The 20,154-nt window shown below is 35.6% G+C and overlaps 4 protein-coding genes, 1 long non-coding RNA gene and 1 other non-coding gene across 18 annotated transcripts; 4 read left to right on the top strand and 2 right to left on the bottom strand.

Annotated features, from left to right (window-relative positions):
* The first annotated feature begins 16 nt into the window (after nucleotides 1-16).
* On the top strand, nucleotides 17-2,930 carry LOC143144402 (uncharacterized). The gene is made up of 5 exons (XM_076306762.1): nucleotides 17-164; nucleotides 474-830; nucleotides 1,150-1,362; nucleotides 1,863-2,174; nucleotides 2,635-2,930. Exons 2-5 carry the CDS (start codon nucleotides 480-482, stop codon nucleotides 2,860-2,862), a joined length of 1,104 nt encoding a protein of 367 aa, XP_076162877.1. The 5' UTR covers nucleotides 17-164; nucleotides 474-479; the 3' UTR covers nucleotides 2,863-2,930.
* Nucleotides 1,270-2,265, bottom strand: LOC143144405 (uncharacterized). Its single transcript, XR_012991410.1, has 2 exons — nucleotides 1,736-2,265; nucleotides 1,270-1,470 (listed from the first exon to the last, which is right to left on the bottom strand). It is a non-coding gene; the product is annotated as an uncharacterized LOC143144405 (long non-coding RNA).
* Nucleotides 2,931-3,209: 279 nt separating the features above from the next.
* Trnav-aac (transfer RNA valine (anticodon AAC)) lies at nucleotides 3,210-3,282 on the top strand. Its single transcript has one exon. It is a non-coding gene; the product is annotated as a tRNA-Val (tRNA).
* Nucleotides 3,283-4,064: 782 nt separating this feature from the next.
* Nucleotides 4,065-6,476, top strand: Apid1 (apidaecin 1). 11 transcript variants are annotated; one of them, XR_012991313.1, is made up of 13 exons: nucleotides 4,065-4,202; nucleotides 4,348-4,490; nucleotides 4,577-4,651; nucleotides 4,738-4,812; nucleotides 4,899-4,973; nucleotides 5,060-5,134; nucleotides 5,221-5,295; nucleotides 5,382-5,456; nucleotides 5,543-5,617; nucleotides 5,704-5,778; nucleotides 5,865-5,956; nucleotides 6,026-6,100; nucleotides 6,217-6,476. XR_012991313.1 is itself a non-coding variant. In XM_076305901.1 (13 exons), the coding sequence occupies exons 2-12, from the start codon at nucleotides 4,389-4,391 to the stop codon at nucleotides 6,062-6,064; spliced, it is 816 nt and encodes a 271-aa protein (XP_076162016.1). In that variant the 5' UTR covers nucleotides 4,065-4,202; nucleotides 4,348-4,388; the 3' UTR covers nucleotides 6,065-6,100; nucleotides 6,217-6,476. The 11 variants fall into 11 exon arrangements, 10 of the variants coding, with proteins under 10 accessions (XP_076162016.1, XP_076162018.1, XP_076162021.1 ...); XM_076305901.1 differs by having other exon boundaries at nucleotides 5,865-5,939; XM_076305903.1 differs by having other exon boundaries at nucleotides 5,865-5,939; nucleotides 6,191-6,476.
* LOC143143990 (protein AAR2 homolog) lies at nucleotides 6,323-8,417 on the bottom strand. 2 transcript variants are annotated; one of them, XM_076305900.1, is made up of 7 exons: nucleotides 8,226-8,417; nucleotides 7,902-8,126; nucleotides 7,706-7,821; nucleotides 7,471-7,624; nucleotides 7,126-7,398; nucleotides 6,599-7,020; nucleotides 6,323-6,527 (listed from the first exon to the last, which is right to left on the bottom strand). In XM_076305900.1, exons 2-6 carry the CDS (start codon nucleotides 8,087-8,089, stop codon nucleotides 6,612-6,614), a joined length of 1,140 nt encoding a protein of 379 aa, XP_076162015.1. In that variant the 5' UTR covers nucleotides 8,090-8,126; nucleotides 8,226-8,417; the 3' UTR covers nucleotides 6,323-6,527; nucleotides 6,599-6,611. The 2 variants fall into 2 exon arrangements, with proteins under 2 accessions (XP_076162015.1, XP_076162014.1); XM_076305899.1 differs by having other exon boundaries at nucleotides 6,323-7,020.
* Nucleotides 8,418-8,625: 208 nt separating this feature from the next.
* Nucleotides 8,626-15,526, top strand: LOC143144158 (uncharacterized). 2 transcript variants are annotated; one of them, XM_076306265.1, is made up of 14 exons: nucleotides 8,626-8,759; nucleotides 9,050-9,120; nucleotides 9,206-9,344; nucleotides 9,428-9,605; nucleotides 9,688-10,035; nucleotides 10,117-10,386; nucleotides 10,455-12,893; nucleotides 12,974-13,088; nucleotides 13,410-13,614; nucleotides 13,697-13,880; nucleotides 13,989-14,147; nucleotides 14,220-14,372; nucleotides 14,463-14,555; nucleotides 14,645-15,526. In XM_076306265.1, exons 1-14 carry the CDS (start codon nucleotides 8,715-8,717, stop codon nucleotides 14,872-14,874), a joined length of 4,629 nt encoding a protein of 1,542 aa, XP_076162380.1. In that variant the 5' UTR covers nucleotides 8,626-8,714; the 3' UTR covers nucleotides 14,875-15,526. The 2 variants fall into 2 exon arrangements, with proteins under 2 accessions (XP_076162380.1, XP_076162381.1); XM_076306266.1 differs by lacking the exons at nucleotides 14,220-14,372; nucleotides 14,463-14,555; nucleotides 14,645-15,526 and having other exon boundaries at nucleotides 13,697-13,765; nucleotides 13,833-13,880; nucleotides 13,989-14,141.
* The last annotated feature ends 4,628 nt before the right edge of the window (nucleotides 15,527-20,154 follow it).

Raw genomic sequence — 20,154 nt, 5'->3', positions numbered from 1 at the left:
CACGTCTAAGATAGTTTAAAATAGAATGAGCCGTAGAACGTCCAAAAATACATCGGACTTTTCGTTAGTCCTGGATATCCAGTCGTTTTGTGTGAAAGCAAAATTCGTATAAGAAAGAAACATTGACTTTCGAGAAGAGACTCGTTCCACTCTTCAACATTTCGGTACTCTTAAATTTAATATTCGTTCTTGTGCTTATAGTGGGGCGTGCAATACGGAATACTGTTTCGAACTGTACATGGCTCGCAAGCGAGTTAGCGAACGAATCGTCGATTATAATTTTCAGAAGTGTATCATCGTTCGAAAAGTTTTTAAAACACGCGTTGCTTCCTTCCTTATGAAATATTCAAGCCTGGAAACACCCGTTCGACTGTTTAACAATAATCGCAGTGAAAATACCTAAAAAAAAAAACAAAATCGTTTTTCCTCTGTTTTAATACGTGTGCATCGTATAACGGTGACATTTCTTGCAGATAAAAATGTCAGACACGGAGCCACTGAAATTGGACGCTGATCGTGATTCATTTGTACCTGAAATAACGAAACCCAATCGAGAGGAAAAAGTGGAAAATAAGCCTGTGAACGAACCGGTTCCCGTGATCGAAAGTCAAAATGCGACTATTCTGGTCGCTGAATGTCCAGTGGCACGTAACTCGGAAAATGAAAATCTAGGTACACCTCTTGAAGAAGTAACGAATAAATTCGAGACGGTCGAGGAGAATCCACCTACAAATGGAATCGCAACTAAAAGTGAAACTCTAATCGAATCTGAAAAAGGGCTAGTGGAAAATGCCACCAAGCTATCCGAGACCAAACCTGACGAACAGTCGGTAAGTAATTTGAATACTCGTCGAATCTTTTGCGTAGCTTTCGGTTCGTCGAGAGAGACAGGGACAGCCATAAGTCATGAGAGGGATGTGGCCCTTCGGTTGCCTTGAACCGGCGATTGATTTCGTTTCCATCGTAGCGAGTCGAAATACGAAGCGATCGTCGAATAATTACACGTTACTCGGATCTCTCTATCATCGATCCCCGGATCGTTTCTCTTGTTCATCGAATCTCGCGATTCGTCGACTTCAATCGTTACGTGTACGGGTAACGTAAAGGTCTCGCTCGAAATAATTCAACAACCGAACACTTCTCTTGCAGCCGTGTGATCCCGGAATTCAACAACTGCCATCTATAGGCGCGGGGGATACCTGCGTGGTCGCGGAACAAGACGAAATCGTTGATAATGATCGTAAACTGGACAAAGAGATCGCTGATCGACTGCCAGTGTCGGAAGAGAAATTGCTCGTGGACGATGGTAAAAAAGTAAGCGACAATGAACTTACGATATCGAGACTGGAGCAAGAGGTCCAGGTAAGGATCGCGAATAACGAATACAACGTCGAGTAAGTTTAAATCACACCTGGGCAGAAATTATTTTCATCGAGAAACACTGCTTGTTTGACGTTCACGTTGATAGAGCTAACAAAGAACAAAGTATGGTTAACTTTGTATCCGTTGATCGTTGGATCGAAAGAATTATAACGCGAACATTGTAATTGTTCTAAAAACAATTTCAGAACATTGTATATGTCACAATATATATGTCACTTTTCTTGGTCCTTCGTTCGTATCAAATTTCACCCGTCTCTTGTTTCACTCTATTTTCCGACAATACATCGAATAGCACGAATTTACGATAATTTATCGTAGGAATTCCATTTCCACGTATCGTAACAAGTATTACCTCGACATTCTCAATTGCAACGAATATCTCGAACCGTAACCCTCACCGGGGCCATCCTCGTTCGAATAATGCCCAGGTTTGATCACGAGCCGTGGAACATTTTCAACGATTTCCATTCCGTTCGCAGAAAACGGCCGAGGAACGGGACACTTATCGGAAGAAATTGGAAAACGCCGAGAAGAAACTGGCGGAATTGCAGGCGTCGTACGACGCTCTGATGAAAGGCGACGGCGACGAAGTTCTTCTCCGTCGTATGGTGGACCAATTGAAGGGTAAACTGATCCAGACCTCGTTGCAATTGGAGGGTCGCATACGAACTGTCACCAACCAGGAGAAGCAGATCAGTGCGTTGAACAGTCAAGTGACTTCACTGAAGGAAGTCGAGTCCCTCACTAGGAGTCTGTTGCAAATTCGTAACATGGAAGTGAAGCATCTACAGGTAAATGTACCGGGAATGGAACTAATTGGACACTTTGTTACTTGATTAACAACCGATCAGAGCGCAAAATTAACCGACCGCTCGAATCAACTCGAATCACCGTTGCTGGTTCCTGCGTGCGAAACATTAGACACGTGATCTATCAATGAACAGGAGCAAACTGGTACGATGGTTGGTTGGTGGGGTAAGTGTCCTTGAGCGGTCAGCTGATTTTGCGCCGACGAATCTGAAAATGTGAAATTAACGACAGCCGGAAAGTGGTGAGAATTTACGGAGAATAATTCAACGAAATGATAAATGAACCATTTTCTATTTGTAAATAATCTGGTTCGGTCGTGCTCGTATTCAAGTGTCCAGGGCTGCTGATTTAATGCAGCGTTGGTGTAAATCTTGTGGAAAATTTAAGGAACGCGAAACGAATCGTGGAATTTATTAAATTGTTATTTGATCAATGACACAGGCCGAAGTCGACGACATGGAGGTTCGAATTACCGACGAACGAGACCGGTACACCACGATGATAAATAAAATGGACGCTGCGGTGAAATTGAACGCGGACCTGAAGAAGGAATACGAGACGCAGCTTTGCCTCTTCCGAGATCTTCGAGAGAAGTACGAAGAAAAGGTCACGTTGTTGTCCGAGGAGAAGCGAGCACTTGAAAATAACGCGCAGACTGTTCCCAAATAAGTTCCACTGTAGACCCTAAATTGCATTACTTTGTATAAAATAAAAAAAAATGTTTGCAAGTAACAGGAGACCGTATAGTTTTATGTCGTGTCCATCCATTTTTCTATTAAAAACTACAATTAATCATTCATTTGACATTCTGTTAGGTAAAAAGTTTTCATTAGATCACGTTCAAACATAGGTTTCTTAAAGTTTGATACATATGATAAATTCTTTAAATAAAAGATTTGATAAAAGTTCTTCAAAACTGAAACTATCAACAAACGAGATGCATTTTGTTTAGAATGTTGTTTAGATTTTGTCTTTTGATGTCTTTATTACTATGTTTTAAAAGAAGTCTACCATCGGTTTCCGTGGTGTAGTGGTTATCACATCCGCCTAACACGCGGAAGGTCCCCGGTTCGATCCCGGGCGGAAACATTTTTTTCTATTTACTAACAAAAATAGAAAGTAGACACTGTCATGTAATAATTTAAACCGATTATAATAGTTCATTATAATCTCAAACCTCATTAAAGTGATTATAATATTTTTGACATCATAAAAAAGGATTATAGAATATAACGTTTATACGATGACTAGAGTATGTGATGGAATAAAAGTACGAATAATTATATGAGTAAGCAAAATTATTTTCTTTGTACAAGAATTTTTATTATAAATGCAATAGCTTTTGCGTAATCGTGCTCCACGGGCAAAGTACTACTGCTGGATCTGCTCTTCTCTAGATTATTTGTAAAAATGAAACAGTTCAAATATTAAATAAACATTATCAGGAAATCCCTCGTTTAGTTTTCTTTATTCTTGTTTTAAAATAATCTTTAAAAATAATATTACGTAGTTTTAACGAATCGTGTAAATTATTTATTCTATCGAAATATTATAACGATTAAATGATTTTTACAAAAATATTTTCATCACAATAGAATTTATAAAATATCAAAGTATAAGTTGTTGATTAAAAACTTTTCAATAAAAGATTCATTTTTGTGTAAATTGAGTTTTTGATAATTAGAATAATTTAATATTAAAATTTATACATCTTAAAATTTAAATATTTGTTTCAGAAGCTTTGCACAAAAATTTGTTGCTTCAAATAATATCAGTATTTAAGAAACTATTTCACTTTGATATAACTATATATAAAAATCGGAGGAAAATCATTGAAGGCAACAAATCTGGTTGATAATTTTTATCGCGTAAGCGGTGTTCCCCGTTTATTATAAAATCTTGAATTTTTACACGAAACATGATAATATTTTGTATAAATACAGTCACCGAATGCATCAGACATCAGTTTATCTGAATCAGTAAGTCTCAACATCACATAGCAGTTGCTGGTAAGATACTAATTGCAAGTATAACAAAATTGTTTTTGAAAATTATTCTTTTTATTTTTTGAACATCTCAACAAACTATTTAATATTACTCTATTGCAACAAAAACATTATTTATTATAACGAATAATGAATTATTTTAATAAAGGTGTGAATAATCTATATTTGCGTGAGAAATACGCATTGATCATGAAGAACATTAATGTCTTGACAACATTGTTTGTCGTCTTTACGACGATAGTGATTGGAAACGCTGTAAATGACTTGGGACCACCGGGACCACCCCACCCTGTAAATATTTACTAAATATAAATTAATTTTATTACCACGCGAAATCTAAAAAAGAATTATGTTAAATTTGTTACAAATTTTTGTAGCGTCTTCGTCGCGAAGCCGAACCAGAAGCTAGTAATCGACCAGTATATGTTCCTGCACCACGACCACCCCATCCGGTAAATATTTATTAAGTATAAATAAATTTTGTTATCATGAGAAATCTAGAAAAAGACCATGTTAAATTTGTTACAAATTTTTGTAGCGTCTTCGTCGCGAAGCCGAACCAGAAGCTAGTAATCGACCAGTATATGTTCCTCCACCACGACCACCCCATCCGGTAAATATTTATTAAGTATAAATAAATTTTGTTATCATGAGAAATCTAGAAAAAGACCATGTTAAATTTGTTACAAATTTTTGTAGCGTCTTCGTCGCGAAGCCGAACCAGAACCTAGTAATCGACCAGTATATGTTCCTGCACCACGACCACCCCATCCGGTAAATATTTATTAAGTATAAATAAATTTTGTTATCATGAGAAATCTAGAAAGAGACCATGTTAAATTTGTTACAAATTTTTGTAGCGTCTTCGTCGCGAAGCCGAACCAGAAGCTAGTAATCGACCAGTATATGTTCCTGCACCACGACCACCCCATCCGGTAAATATTTATTAAGTATAAATAAATTTTGTTATCATGAGAAATCTAGAAAGAGACCATGTTAAATTTGTTACAAATTTTTGTAGCGTCTTCGTCGCGAAGCCGAACCAGAACCTAGTAATCGACCAGTATATGTTCCTGCACCACGACCACCCCATCCGGTAAATATTTATTAAGTGTAAATAAATTTTGTTATCATGAGAAATCTAGAAAGAGACCATGTTAAATTTGTTACAAATTTTTGTAGCGTCTTCGTCGCGAAGCCGAACCAGAAGCTAGTAATCGACCAGTATATGTTCCTGCACCACGACCACCCCATCCGGTAAATATTTATTAAGTATAAATAAATTTTGTTATCATGAGAAATCTAGAAAGAGACCATGTTAAATTTGTTACAAATTTTTGTAGCGTCTTCGTCGCGAAGCCGAACCAGAACCTAGTAATCGACCAGTATATGTTCCTGCACCACGACCACCCCATCCGGTAAATATTTATTAAGTGTAAATAAATTTTGTTATCATGAGAAATCTAGAAAGAGACCATGTTAAATTTGTTACAAATTTTTGTAGCGTCTTCGTCGCGAAGCCGAACCAGAAGCTAGTAATCGACCAGTATATGTTCCTGCACCACGACCACCCCATCCGGTAAATATTTATTAAGTATAAATAAATTTTGTTATCATGAGAAATCTAGAAAAAAACCATGTTAACTTTGTTACAAATTTTTGTAGCGTCTTCGTCGCGAAGCCGAACCAGAACCTAGTAATCGACCAGTATATGTTCCTGCACCACGACCACCCCATCCGGTAAATATTTATTAAGTGTAAATAAATTTTGTTATCATGAGAAATCTAGAAAGAGACCATGTTAACTTTGTTACAAATTTTTGTAGCGTCTTCGTCGCGAAGCCGAACCAGAAGCTAGTAATTGACCAGTATATGATCCTGCACCACGACCATCCCATCCGGTAAATATTTATTAAGTATAAATAAATTTTGTTATCATGAGAAATCTAGAAAAAAACGCAGTATTTTTCTACTGCGACCACTCTATTCAGTAAATATTGGATTTAATTTGTTTCAGCATGTTCGGCACTATAGCAAATTAGAAGCTTAAACTCGTGTTGATTATTCATTGTAACTATTAACAGGTGTGACATTAAACTATAACAATAGAATAGCTTATTAAAAAACTAGATAATTTTATGCATATATTGAGCATTGTACCGATACAGTTACATTCTACAGATATTTTATTCAAAAATACATGTGAAAGTACATCTTGTAACTTGTAATGTGGTATTCGATACGTGCTTTGTAATATTAAAATTCGCTTTATCAACACTTATGTATATTCCATTGTTCTTATTAACCCGTCCTCGCTATAAATGATACCTATTTACAAAAAATGAGCATACATACTACTTTATATCATTTGTGGGTAGTATTACATTCACATTACATACATATAGAGATTTTTCATTCCAAGGAAACAACTACAGGTGCATCATCTTCGTTCTCATCTTGTAAATTACCAAAATCCCAAGAGAATTTCGTACATAATCGTTCGCGGAATCGCCAAGTGTAACACTTTAAACGTCCATCCAATTCAGAATTAATCTCAATATTTGCAAAAAGTTTGCGAAGATTATAATAAACAAAATTATTATTAACTACAATATCGCAAAGTACTTCTTCGGGTACATGCATTAACTGAATCTCTAATGCTTTCATAAATTCCATATAAATAGCACGACGCTGCAATATTGCAGAATCGGCACCGCAAATAAGGAATATAAGCTTTTTCCAGTGTTCGAAAGCATCAAGACTTTGTCCAGCCAGAAAACAAACAAATGCCAATTGCATTTCACCAATAATATCCATAGGCCTAAAAAAACCGAATCATTATAAAAAATAATAGCTATTTTTAAATAGGCAAAAAGTATTACTATTTCTACATTACATTTGTAACAAAAACAATTACTGATCTTACAGTGTTAATGTATTGAGAACAGTATCCAGTGCATAACTGGAATCAAGAGAATGTCTTGTAATCTCAGTTGGCGATGCTCCATCTGGAAAATTTTTATCTGGCAATTTGGACAGTCGAAGCTCTGTACCAGGCATAGGTTTCAAATTGGGAAGTAGTTCTTCCTCTTTTGCTTCTGTAGTAAGTGCAGTTCTTCTCCTTTTTGGACTAGGCACTCCACCTCTTGGTCTCATGGCATCGCTACAAGGCTCTAACTCTAATGCTGACCGTACAAAACTGGAATAAGATAATTGAATCAGAATCATTGATAATTGAATAGAAATTCATAATTTATACTCTTTGACGTACCCACATTCAGGTGAACAACGTTCCACCAAAGAAGGATTGATATGGTTTGTTAATTCCTTCCATTGATTCCATATATTATAAGGATAACATCCTAGATACTTGTCTAATTCTTTCAAATTATCCTTTAATCTTTGAACTGTTTCTTCTGGCGCAACTTTGTAGACAAGACTTAATTTTGTTAATAAAGAGTTTTCATTTTTTCAATATGTAAAGAATATCACAAAAATTATTATACCTTCTGAACTAAGCTCTTCCTCTTTTGTATCCCAACGTCTGACCAAAAATTCAGATTTTACAAATGTGTGAAGAAAACCAATTTTAGGTGCTGTTTCTCCGAATTCATTTATAGCACTTTAATATATATACATATATATATATGAAAATAAGTATTGCAAAGATAATAAAAAAAGTATTAAATGTTATATAGTTACCTGTAATGTACATAATGAAATCCCGGTGGAATCATTTTTATACCTTTGAAATTATCCTCTGTATTCCATGACTTTAAATCAATTCCAAATTCTGTACCACTTGGTACATTGAGGACAACCAATGTAGCACCTTGGACTAAAAGTCTTTTGGCTAAATTTTTATCCATTTCTACTCTCTCGTTTGCCATGATTAGCAGTCAAATTAAAAGGTTTGGTAATTTTTTCCTGCATTTACAAATTGAATTTTTAATATTTACATAATCTTAAGTTTATTTTACATATTCATTTCAAACTTCAATACGATTTGTGCAAAACATTACTTACAATAATAGGTTAATCTAAACATGGCAAAAGAAAGTTACGACAATCAATTTATGAACACAACTGCCCTTCGCTGTCGTGATTTTAAAATATTGAAAAACATTACTAATAGTATTTTATTATTAGTTTAAATTTTGTAATTTATAATGATCGACGAAATTTGTCAGTGACAGACACTTTTCATAACTCGTATAAATGTCAATGAATATGTCTCACTCCTAATCTATCCCATCTATCTTATACATCGTCTGTGGGAACACATTCTTTCATTGAATGTTAGGTCTATTCTATGACCTATCTGTGGTGTTATTACTTGTTTGCAACGTAGAGTGCGCTCCGTTTCTGTGGTGATTTTCTACTTGAGCAGACTTTATATTACAAACCGGAACTGTAAACATCGGAACGAAACGCCGTACAAACGTGTTTGGCGTTTGGCGTTCGATAAAATAAATAACTTTTACATAAATAGTACTCGTTGTCATCAGAGGCAATATGGACAATAGTTTTCTGAATTTTACAGCTAGTGAAACTGTTCAAGTGAGCACTTTATTCTTAAAATCTTTTCTTTGAATTGCATTTAGTAACACTAATTGTTTAGGTTATTTTGAGGTTATCCTATCTGTAAATTCAATAATGATTTATAATGAAAATGTTATCCTAATGATGCAAACGCAATATTCTACCTTTATTTTCTTTATACATATTTATATAGTATTGATGGATTTAATATTTTTTACAAAAATGATAGAAATATGAATTATAATTGCATGATTTTAAACTTTTAATTCTAAAAACTATAAAGAGTGTAAATATTTATTTTGTAACAGGATGGCCATTCCAATTTGAAAAAGCTAACACAATCTTATTTGTTGTTAAAGCAAAAAATTTGTGAAACTCAGTGAGTCATTTAGAAATAAAAGCTATTTGTTTTTTATATACATATTATTTTATACGAATGAATTTAACAAATTATATTTTTTTAGTGAAGTGATTAAACACTATAATGACAAGCTGAAAGAATGTGAGCGTTTAAAAACGGATCTAGATGCAGCAACTAAGCAAACAAAGAAAGTAACATATAATTACAATTCAACGTTAGCAAAAGTCATTAAATTGGAACTTGTATGTACAATGCCGCAGAACTCTCAAATATTTCTTTTATAACAATGTTTTGCTTTTATTTTGGAATATTATTTTTCTTCTAGCAAAATACAGAGTATAAAAAAAATATTGAGACTTTGACGACACAAGTGAATGAATATCAAATAAAGGCAGCTGCGGATCAACAACATATACAGCAATTAGTATGTAAAGTAAAAGATGTAGAAGGACAACAGAATGATAAGATTATGCACTATGATCTAGAAAAGTCTTCTCTTCAAAGTGAGTTGTATTATGTATCATTGTTATGTACATTTTAGTTTCACATTTATTTGAAATTTTATAACTGTAAGACTTTCTTTAGTGAAATTAAAGGAGATAGAACAGGAATTAAAAAATGTTAAGAAGTCTTATGATGCCAAAATTAAAAAGATGGAAAAGAAAATATCTGTGGAAAACAGCAGCAAAAACAATGACAGTAATAACAGTACCAATAATAATATCAATATCAGTAATAATGACACTGCTAGTATCAACAGCAATACCACTAACAATACCAGTACCAGTACCAGTACCAGTACCAGTACCAGTACCAGTACCAGTACCAGTACCAGTACCAGTACCAGTACCAGTACCAGTAGCAATATCAGTATTAATAATAGTGACAGTGGCAGTAACAGTAACAGTAACAGTAACAGTAACAGTGAGTCAAGTGAGTCATATAACCTGGAAATTAAAGAAAATTCTGAACAATTATATATTTAATACTAATTACAATTTTATTTTTTTATAGAAGTCAAAATGAAAAATATTGGAACAAATACAATACTTTCTAATGATGAAATAGAAAAGCCAATATTTACAGATAAATGTATAATAACCGATGAATTTTATAAAGTAAAAGATGATGTGTATCCTATATTTTGTGCCAAATGTGAAGTTCTTTTAGAACCAGCTCCTCTTGAAAAAATATGTAAAATCATGGCAAAATCATGTCCAAGACTTGTTGAAAAAATTTCATCTCCTTCTAAAAGAGCTTCCCCTTCTTTACAAATGCCAACTGGTAAGATATTTTTTAAAGTTCGTTCACATATAAAAAAAGTATAGTACTTTAAAATTATGTTATTTTAGATATGAACACTGATCATTGTAAAACTGAAAACTTGACAACATTACTTGAAACTCCACCACTGCATTTACAGAATGAGAATAATCTTGTGGACTTTATCCCTACGAATCTTTTGTCTTCACCTACACCAGTTACATTAAATCGTGCAGATTATTGTAATAACTTTTCTCAAATATCCAGTCTAATGAATCGAAGTTCTTATTACATTGGAGCAACCCCAGTTAATCCTTTATCATTGGCAAATTCGAGTACAACTAATCAAAACAATCATTGTGAAGATATAACAACAGTAGCATCTTCGTTGTCATTTATTTCTTCGTTACAAAAAAGGATTGACACGCTAGAAATGAAGGTAAAGAAGAAATTCAATAAGAAGAAATCAGAGCAGAGCAATAACTGTTGGCAACATAAACATCCAAATGCTTGTTGCATGTATAACATCAATAATTCTATGCAGTTAAATTTAATTGAGCTATGGAAAAGAATGGCAGATTGTAATGGTAATAAGGAAAAGAAACAATTTGATGTAAGTAAGTTTAGATTGTCTCGGTTAAAACCTAGGAAGAGGTTGCAAAGTGGGCATACTGGCTCTTGGAAGGTTGAGACGGTCGTGAAAAAAGTTGAACAAAGTCCCGTTAGAAGAAGGCCTAAGAAACATAAATATCGGCATTCTATGTTACTCAATAAATCTAATGCATCGCTAAAGGAGAGTGAAGAATTAGAAAAGTCAATTAGTGATTCTGATACAAATTCGTACAAAACGTCAATATGTACCACTCAGTCTACCAATATCAATGAAGCTGAAGTTGCAGAAATAGTACGAAATTCTGTTGAGTCTAGTAAGTCTCTAGGAGGTGAAACTGATTCAGGGATACTATCAGATTGCGTTGAATCTACAAAATTAATGCAATTTGAAATAGACATAGATAAATGTTCAAATTCGAGGGAGTGTAAAAATATGAAAGACATAAAGTCTTTTATACAATCAAGTTTTACTGGAAATGTTAAGTTAGAAAAACTTCAGTGTCCAGAAACATCTCCTATAAAAGTAATTGAATCTAGTAAGTTGATAGAAAGAAGTTTTGATTCAGAAATATTAAAGTCAGATGGACACACAGAAAAGAGTCAAGGTAAAACAGAAACAGAAATATCTCAAATTAAACCGTGTACCTTTAACAATACAAATTTTACTAGAAAGAGGAAAATAAGTGAACTTCAAGAACTAAACAAGTGTGGTAATCGACAAGACTTATTAAAAAAACTAAGAAATTTAAAGAAAAGTAGTAAAATTAGAAATACGCGACAGGGTGTTTTAGACCACCAAGAAACACAAAATTGCAAGCATGAAAAGTCTTACATTCCACAAAAACAAAACCATTTAGATAATGAAACAGAGGTTGTTAACAATGATAGTTGCATATCTAAAAAAAGACCTCGTATTGCGCATGTACCTAAAAACACAGTAATTGAACAAAAGAATTCAATATATAATTATGCACAGTTTGAGATATGTCAAGCAAAAGATATAGCAAGTATGACGATAAAAACACAAGCCATTGTGGATAATAGTATTGAAACTAATGCAAATACAGCAGTAGAACAAACAAAAGTACCAGAAAGGAATTGTTCGGTTATTCAGAAAATGGTAAATGATAGTGGGAATGAGAAGTTGGAAAAAAAATGTAATAACAGGATATCCACACCAACATTTTTATCTGTAATAAATTCTAGCCGAACTAATGTTATCGAAAATAATAACGTTGATGAAGTAATCGTTACGGACATTAAAAATTTATCCAAAAATGATGTGGAAATGAAAAATTCATTAGGCACAGATACAAATAGTTTTGGTAATACTGATACAATTACTAAATCTACTATTAATGATTCGTTTGAAGAAATGACGGAAATAAATGAATCGAAGATCGAATTGAACAGGGAGTGTGAAAGTTTAAAACAAGACTATAAAAATAATTTTCCCGACATAAAGGAAGTAATTATGGAAATTAATAATACTACAAAGAAATGTTCATATGGCCATAAACAATTGAGGAATAATGTAAATGAACAGTCTGTTGAATTATGGTCACCAAATATTGTATTAAACAGCAACATGTGTCAAGTAATTGAAAATTCAAGTTTTAATCAACCTCATAACTTAGGAAATGAATCTTTTTCTCAGACAGATTTGCAATCTAGTCATGACAAATCTATTGAAGTTCAAGAATTTGTGAAGATTGAACAATCTCATAATTCTAGTAATCCATTATTAAATTCAAAACTTATGCATTCATTTAATGTTCAAGAAAATGATGTAAAAGAAAGTAATTTAGACATTAAATTACAACACCCACTAGCGAAACTAAAACAGTATATTACTGAAAATAAATATCCAAGTAAAAACTATAATAAAAAACTTTCTCGTGTTCGTTTAATAACAGGTAAGATTATTTTTATCGGTTAATTGTTACAAAATGAAAATACAAAGTCATATATTATGTATTGTGTTGATTTCTTTTAGATAAATTTGTAAAGAAACAGTTACAAAGACTTGTGGATAGCGACTGGCAGACTTCTATACATTGGGAAATAATTGAAAAATTAAAATCTACTTGCAGTCCCGGTATCATAGCAAAGTTAGTATTGTAATATACTCATAATATATGTATGCATATACGTTTCATGTGGTTAACACACTCACTGTTGTACAAGATACACATATATGCTCCATATCGCATTACTTCGTTGCGTGTGAACCACACTTCATTGAATCATCGTTATATTCTATAAGGATATATTCGTAATTTTTCTACTATTTTTATCGAAATCTACAGAGTGTAATTGATAAGTTTACGTCCCTATTTTTCCTATATTTTCTAACAGTAAAAGTCTTTGCAAAATAACCATCACAGCAAATGTATTAAAGCGAGCGATATTAACATGTTATATAATTTTAGGGGGATCATAGACTTTTTAAGTACAGAAGAAGAATGCAACAAGAGTTTAGATAATACTCACACCCCTCCTGCACCGTTAATGACAAAAACACAACAAAGAATTGCCGCGTTATTAGTTGATTTAGAAGAATCAAAATCAGTGATTTCTCAATTTGTTCAGGCTGGCATAGAATACAAACTCTTTAGACTTAACCAGCCAATAGAGGTTTCAATTTTGCTTGGATAGTTTAGCCTATTGTATAAGATTTAATAACACTATTAATAATATTTGTGTTTTCTCATTTTAGAGGTCAGTCGTGGAGTCACTTTCTAGGATGTACACTGTTTTGGCACGAATTAAAAAAGATAGAGAAAAAGTAAGAATATTCTGTTGCGATGCTCTGTATTGTTTGGGACTTAATGCAACGCTTGTTTTATATACAGTATTTACCTGTTGGCCAGAAGTATTTCCAAGTAATGAAACGAACAGTGGTGTGTACAACTTCTACAATAAATTCTTAATTATATCAATTGGAGTGTGATTGAATAATTAAGAAATGAATTGTTTTTTATATTATTGTTACTATGTATAATTTACAGAATTATTGCCAAAATGTATAGCGCATCTTGTTACGGCACAACAAGCTGTGGACTTTCCTAAGCTTAATGCTTTAAAGAACTTAATATCAGTATTCTATAAATATCAAATGGGAACAGCATCGAAAGATGTGTTGAAAGAACTTTTAACGGCTCTCCAAGGTAAACAAATATTATTTTATTTGAAATTCAATTTAATACATTTAAATTAATTCGAATTAATTTACATTTTAGAAACGTCTAATATCCATGTGGAGACGGCCATCATACTTCTGGCAAAGAGGGAAGGCCCAACTTGGACGTACAAGAATATGATTCGAGGTGCATTATTACCAATGATAATTAATAACAAACTTCCGAACACGTACAGAGCATTTTGTTTGCTTGGTAAGTCTCATATCCAATAAACTAAAAATTTTATATTTTATTAAGGATCATTTATGATTAACAACTTTTTTTGTTACGACGTAATTGTAGGCAACCTTATGCGTGCGTTTCCAATAGAGGATAAGGATAATTTAGTTGGTGAAATTGTGGAACAATTATGTGCCCTAAATAAGTCCGGTGAAGGTATTTTCATTTAATTTGTTCCATGTATATTTCACACCTAATACTGAGTGTTGTGCTAATGTTATATCAACCGTTTTTTTTTTTATTAGGGTCGGATGAACAAAAGGAAGGTGTCATGTCAGCCTTACTGAGCTTGTCGAGGCACAGATTCGACGATGTAGCGTCCAATGTAATAAACTGGACTCCGACTGCACCTCTTTGTGATCGAACTACAGTACAGATCAATGGACTGTTCAATTTACGTGTTCCAGATTTCTGGAAGGGCTACTTAAAGAAGAGCAAATACTTACCACAAACGCATAAACAATGTAAAACGTAATGTATATTGTTTTTAACGTTGGTGACACGAAAATTTTGTGATATTTAACGAAATAATTTATATTATTTAAGAGTTCAAATATTTACGTTCACATTCTGTTGATTTTTAATTTCTTTGACGTTTATCGGATAAAACACTCGTTAGTTAACTAATCATGACAGTAAGAGTTGACAGTATCTTAATCATATGCCAGTTTCCGTAATCTTCGAACGTGAAGTGGACGATTTCAATGTCACCGTGACAATCTACTGACACTTCTTTTCAAAGTTCCTTTATTTGTTTATTCGTTGAAGCATCTGATACGCTTTTTACACAATTATTCTCTTTTGCGATTAAAGCAATTGTACTACGTTTGCATATGTACGTATACACACATGCGCGTTGCGTTAAGAAAACTTAAAGTATATTTCGTTCAAGTTAATCTAATCATGTAAAATTAATATATTAGTTTGCATAAATAACTAACAATTTTGGCACACCAAAGACGGAATTTTATATGCGAAAGAAGTATGTTTCGCAATATCGATAATTTAGTTTTTGCCGGGCTTAAAAATCCAATGTTTTTATTTTAAATTACTATAAAAAGGAATGTTAGAAAACCTGGAAAAAGGAATCGTTTTATTATACAATAAAGTGAAAAATTGATTTTCTATTTCCTGTGATTTGAGTTTAGCTAATCGTTTCTAAGTTCGGTAATTAAATTTGCCCGGCGATATTAAATTTTTAACCAAAAATTAATCGTTGTAATTAAGCGCTGTTGCGACTAATTGTTCAGGTTATATAACTTTAAGGATGTTGAGTATTCCGAACGCAGAATCTGCACGGAGAAAAATGCAGTGAAACGAAACATTGGTCGGACCGAGGTTTGAATATTCATGAAATTCCGGTCTATCGCACGAACAAGACCATTGACCTGGACTCAGGATAGCGTTCATTATCGGAGTAATGAACATTAAATAGTAATTAGGAGGTGTATGGACTTACATAGCTCAGCGATTCCCAGCGGGTGCGAGACGAAGGTTTTCTTTCTGAATCCACTTGGGAAGTCGAGTCTGCTGATCACGCGTAGACGGTATAAATTGAAATTCATCGATCCAACGTTTTCAATACAACGTAACGTAATTTTCGTCGCTGTTTTATCGACATTACCCGTATAATTATCAACCGAAACGATGGATTCTTTCCCCCCTCGATTAAATTTACCTTGCCGGAGATACTCGTATCTTTCATTGGTTGTCGTTTAAGGAAATGAACGCAAAGGACGGTGGCGTAGCCTGTTGGACATCGGGAATAACGAATGAAGCGTAAAAGTTATAACGTGTAAGATCTCGATATTTATGCTATTTAAACATTTCGGGAAACAAGATTACAAGTTTTTATTCCTTTCAATATAATAATAATAATAATAATAATAATAATAATAATAATCATCATCATCATAATCATAATCATAATCATAATAATAGATAATAATAATAAAAATAGATAATAATAATAATAATAATAATAATAATAATAATAATAATAATAATAATAATAATCAACATATCGTAAGCTTCCATACGCAGAGCACGCTAAGTTAATACATGTACATGGTTTTCTTTACAAAAATAATAACAATGTTTCGTTGCAACATTGCGGATCCAGTGATCAATCTCGTCTAGCTAAATGACACTTTAGCAGCTTCCTTTGGATAGATAACATTCGTATATAATACATATATTTATATATATATTTTTTAATATATATATATATACATATACATATATATATATAATATGTCCCGCATTTAATCGTTCTCGCTTTCTCTCTTTCTCTCTCATTAAACAGAGAGCACGCTCCTCAATTCACGGCTCTCCGTTTCTTTTTCTCTCTTTTTTTTTTCACATCCTTTTCATTAAATAAACTACTTATTTGTCAGTTAATCGACATTGTCTTTGGTACATTTACAACGAACAGCATACCGCGCGATAGAGTACGGATTTGGTATGTCGGACGGGGGTACCTACCATCCGCCGTCATTTTAAAGCGCACGCAATTCACGAGTGAAATTTCGTCCGGAAATCTTCCGCGCGTCTCTGAGCGCGAAGATTTCCCTCCGGAAATTAAAAAAAAAAAATACAAAAAAAAAAGAAAATACAAAGAAAAAAAATGCAAAAACAAAACAACCAGAAGAAGAAGAAGAAGAAGAAGAAGAAGAAGAAGAAGACAGAGACGTTCGGGGAATACAAGGAACGAACAGAGAAGGGGGGCGGGGGGATGGTCGAACGTAGTCGATCGAAACGACGATTCGATTGTGAATATCGACGATTCGATCGATCCGGGTTACGCGAGTCAATCCCCCCCGCGCAACCCTGAACCTTCTTTCCAAGGCAGATACCCCCCCTCCCCCGGTCGTGTACCCGCGACCCATGGAAAATTGCTCGAATTTCTCTCGTCCCTCGACGCAAAAACCAATCGTTACTAATTATTTATTTATTTCTATTCCCTCGTCCCGATGACGATATATATATATATATATATAATCCTTCTCACGTGTCCCGTTTCTTTTCTCCCTCTCTTCGGTATCTCTTCTTCGTCTTGATCTTCGCGATAATAACACGGCTAACGGCGCTGTCTGATGTACTAAAATGCCACCACTGTGTCTTTCACGCTTAAACGAAAATCGTCGAATCGCGAGAGTCGTTGCTCGTCGACCCGACGCGATCCACGGTATTTTGCGAACGAATCAACGATTCCCTTGTCGCCTCGCTCGACGACAAACGAAAGAAGAAAAAAAAAAAAAAAAAAAAAATACACGCGGCTCTGTCCTTTGATTATTACTTCTTTTTTTTTCGTTCTTTTTTTTTTTTTCTTAACAAATATGGAAATTGGAGATATCCCGGGGGAAGGTACGGCCTCGTTCGTTGCACGACGATCGCGTTCGAGCGATTGCCCGACCGGTGGTGAAAACTCGCTTTTACGCGAGTCGATCGGTTGCATTTGGAAAGATTTTCAAATTGACTTGGCCGTTGCGCAATGGCTCGAACTCGTTCGATGCGCAGGATCGTAGTAAGCGGCCCCCCACTCCCCCTCCCCCTATACAAGAGCTTCCTGTTCGACGAATTGTGCGAATCCTTTTTCTTTTCTCTTTCTTTTTTCTTTTTTTCGTTGCAATTTTTGCCGCGCCGCCGTAAAGAAGATCGTTCGTTTTTCCGCTCGGGGGAAAAAGATTCGGGATTTCCGAATGGAGAACAACAACACAGGCGCCACCACTCCGATGCACTCCTTTTCTCTCGGCACGCCGAGGCGCTCGCGCGTCGTATTTTATTGCGCGCTTTCCGTTTTCCGTTTCGTCGTTTTTTTTGTTCGTTTCTTCCTTCGCTTCTCTCTCTCTCTCTCTTTCTCTTTCTTTCTTTCTTTCTCTCTCTCCCTCTTTCTCTCCATAAATAATAAATCGTGTCCTTAAAACGTATCGTTAACCCAAATACGCGAGCTAGTTATTAGGAATTAATTGATTAATCGAACGATCGATAGTAATAATAAAAAAAATGAATAAATTGATCGATCGTAACTAATGATCGTGATTAGTAATAATAATTAAATCGTGACAATTAATAATTACGAAAAATAAGAATAAATTAGGAACCAAGTACAAAGTATGAGACGTACGACGTGGGAGGATGAGGGGGCTGTGGGGACTGGTGATGGATCGATGGGGGCGGTTTTGGGAATCGGGAACGGGGGAAGGAATTAAATTAGAATCACGCGGTTTCTACGCGTTAATTAGGACTATTTATAAATTAAACTCGGGCCTCGTCCCCGGTCGAAAAAAAAAACACATTTTTTCTTTCTTAGGCCACGCTCGCTCGTCTCGACTCGTCGCGATCCGTCTCGTCTCGACGGTGTTTTCTATTCCCGTTTTCTTTCCAGAATTCCAGAGATTTTCCACCGTTAACGCCGCGAAAGGGAACAGCGAACGAACGAGGAGAGAAAAATACCACGCGGGACCGATCGCGACGACGCGTTGTACGCAAAAGGGAGCGGACGATGAGCGTAGAGCGTTTGGAAGCTTCTCTCTCTCTCACTCACTCGCTCACTCACTCGCTCGCTCTCTCTCTTTCTTTCATTCCGCGGTATCTACAAATATACAAATCACCGTGTCGAATACGGATAGATTCTTTCGAGAGCGTTTCGGGGTACGGGAACGAACGCGAGAAAAAAAATATCGCGTGGTATCGTTCCGTCACGCGCCTCTCTTTCTCTCTCCCTCTTTCTCCGTCTCATTTCCTCGAGAGACGGCGTCGTCGGGGCGTTGGCGTCGGCGGTGTGGCGCGCTTCTAACTCGCTTTCGATGCTTTCGAAACGCCACGGAGTAGCGCGCGGGGTGCGCGGTTTATTTTCGTGCGGCTTCCGCGTCGCGTCGCGTCGCGTCGCCTAAGCGTCCCGTCGCGCGAGCACGATCAACCCTGTCATCCGGCCGACTCGTCTCCCCGAGAAATTTATTTGTCGTCGAACGTCGCCCACCGAGACACACATCGACGGAGCGCTCGCGCCACCGGTTCAACGAGACGCGTCGCTAATGCAGTTTTCTACGCGCTACGAACGGAACAATCGCTCGTCGGATAAATTCAACGGAGAAACGAATCGGTACGGCTGGCCCTTGCACGGATAATTTACTATTTACAAGCGAGAGGCTAGGGTGGGATCCGCTCGCGCGCACGCGCATGCGCGCGCCCGACTCACGCCACCGACGTCCCCTCCCCTACCCCGTTCGTCTACGGAATTGAACCCGATTCGTTCGGCGACGAATAGTTAACGAACACCATATATACCGAGGCTCTTGTTTCCCGCGCCACCGTAGACCGCGCAGAGACGTAACACCGAGAGCGTCTTTCCTCGATACGCGCTCGTACGTTCAAAATTCAGCACCGTTCGAAACGATCGTGAACTCGCTAACCTAGAAAACTCGACCAAATTGCACGATTCTGGACGAGGGATCGAAGTGATTCACTCTCGCGTTATCCGAGTGAACGAAATTAGAGAACCGATTCGTACGGTCCTGTGCACGAATCGAGCAATTCTCTTGCATTCGAGTGAACGGATTATCTAGAAAAGAAACCAAATTGTACAGTCGCGCGTAAGAATCGATTAGACCTCGCGTATGCGAGCGAACGAAACATTTAGAGAACCGATTCGTACGGTCCTGTGCACGAATCGAGTAATTCTCTTGTATTCGAGTGAACGGAATATCTAGAAAAGAAACCGAATTGCGCAGTCGTGTGTAAGAATTGATCGGAT

The sequence above is a fragment of the Ptiloglossa arizonensis genome, chromosome 3 (assembly GCF_051014685.1).
Source record: "Ptiloglossa arizonensis isolate GNS036 chromosome 3, iyPtiAriz1_principal, whole genome shotgun sequence".
NCBI classification, from domain to species: domain Eukaryota; kingdom Metazoa; phylum Arthropoda; class Insecta; order Hymenoptera; family Colletidae; genus Ptiloglossa; species Ptiloglossa arizonensis.
The sequence above is the reverse complement of the archived record's forward strand: the minus strand, read 5'-3'. Positions and strand labels throughout refer to the sequence as shown.

What these genes read in the sequence shown, in the direction of transcription:
- LOC143144402 (XM_076306762.1), top strand. Translation starts at nt 480, where the DNA reads ATGTCAGACACGGAGCCACTGAAATTGGACGCTGATCGTGATTCATTT. An exon ending in CCAAACCTGACGAACAGTCG is followed by an intron (nt 831 to 1,149) that starts GTAAGTAATTTG and finishes CTTCTCTTGCAG; the next exon opens with CCGTGTGATCCCGGAATTCA. An exon ending in GACTGGAGCAAGAGGTCCAG is followed by an intron (nt 1,363 to 1,862) that starts GTAAGGATCGCG and finishes TTCCGTTCGCAG; the next exon opens with AAAACGGCCGAGGAACGGGA.
- Apid1 (XM_076305901.1), top strand. Translation starts at nt 4,389, where the DNA reads ATGAAGAACATTAATGTCTTGACAACATTGTTTGTCGTCTTTACGACG. An exon ending in CACCACGACCACCCCATCCG is followed by an intron (nt 4,652 to 4,737) that starts GTAAATATTTAT and finishes AAATTTTTGTAG; the next exon opens with CGTCTTCGTCGCGAAGCCGA. An exon ending in CACCACGACCACCCCATCCG is followed by an intron (nt 5,940 to 6,025) that starts GTAAATATTTAT and finishes AAATTTTTGTAG; the next exon opens with CGTCTTCGTCGCGAAGCCGA.
- LOC143143990 (XM_076305899.1), bottom strand. Translation starts at nt 8,089, where the DNA reads ATGGCAAACGAGAGAGTAGAAATGGATAAAAATTTAGCCAAAAGACTT. An exon ending in GGAAGAGCTTAGTTCAGAAG is followed by an intron (nt 7,625 to 7,705) that starts GTATAATAATTT and finishes TTGTCTACAAAG; the next exon opens with TTGCGCCAGAAGAAACAGTT. An exon ending in GTTCTCAATACATTAACACT is followed by an intron (nt 7,021 to 7,125) that starts GTAAGATCAGTA and finishes CGGTTTTTTTAG; the next exon opens with GCCTATGGATATTATTGGTG.
- LOC143144158 (XM_076306265.1), top strand. Translation starts at nt 8,715, where the DNA reads ATGGACAATAGTTTTCTGAATTTTACAGCTAGTGAAACTGTTCAA. An exon ending in TCGTGTTCGTTTAATAACAG is followed by an intron (nt 12,894 to 12,973) that starts GTAAGATTATTT and finishes GATTTCTTTTAG; the next exon opens with ATAAATTTGTAAAGAAACAG. An exon ending in GACTTAACCAGCCAATAGAG is followed by an intron (nt 13,615 to 13,696) that starts GTTTCAATTTTG and finishes TTCTCATTTTAG; the next exon opens with AGGTCAGTCGTGGAGTCACT.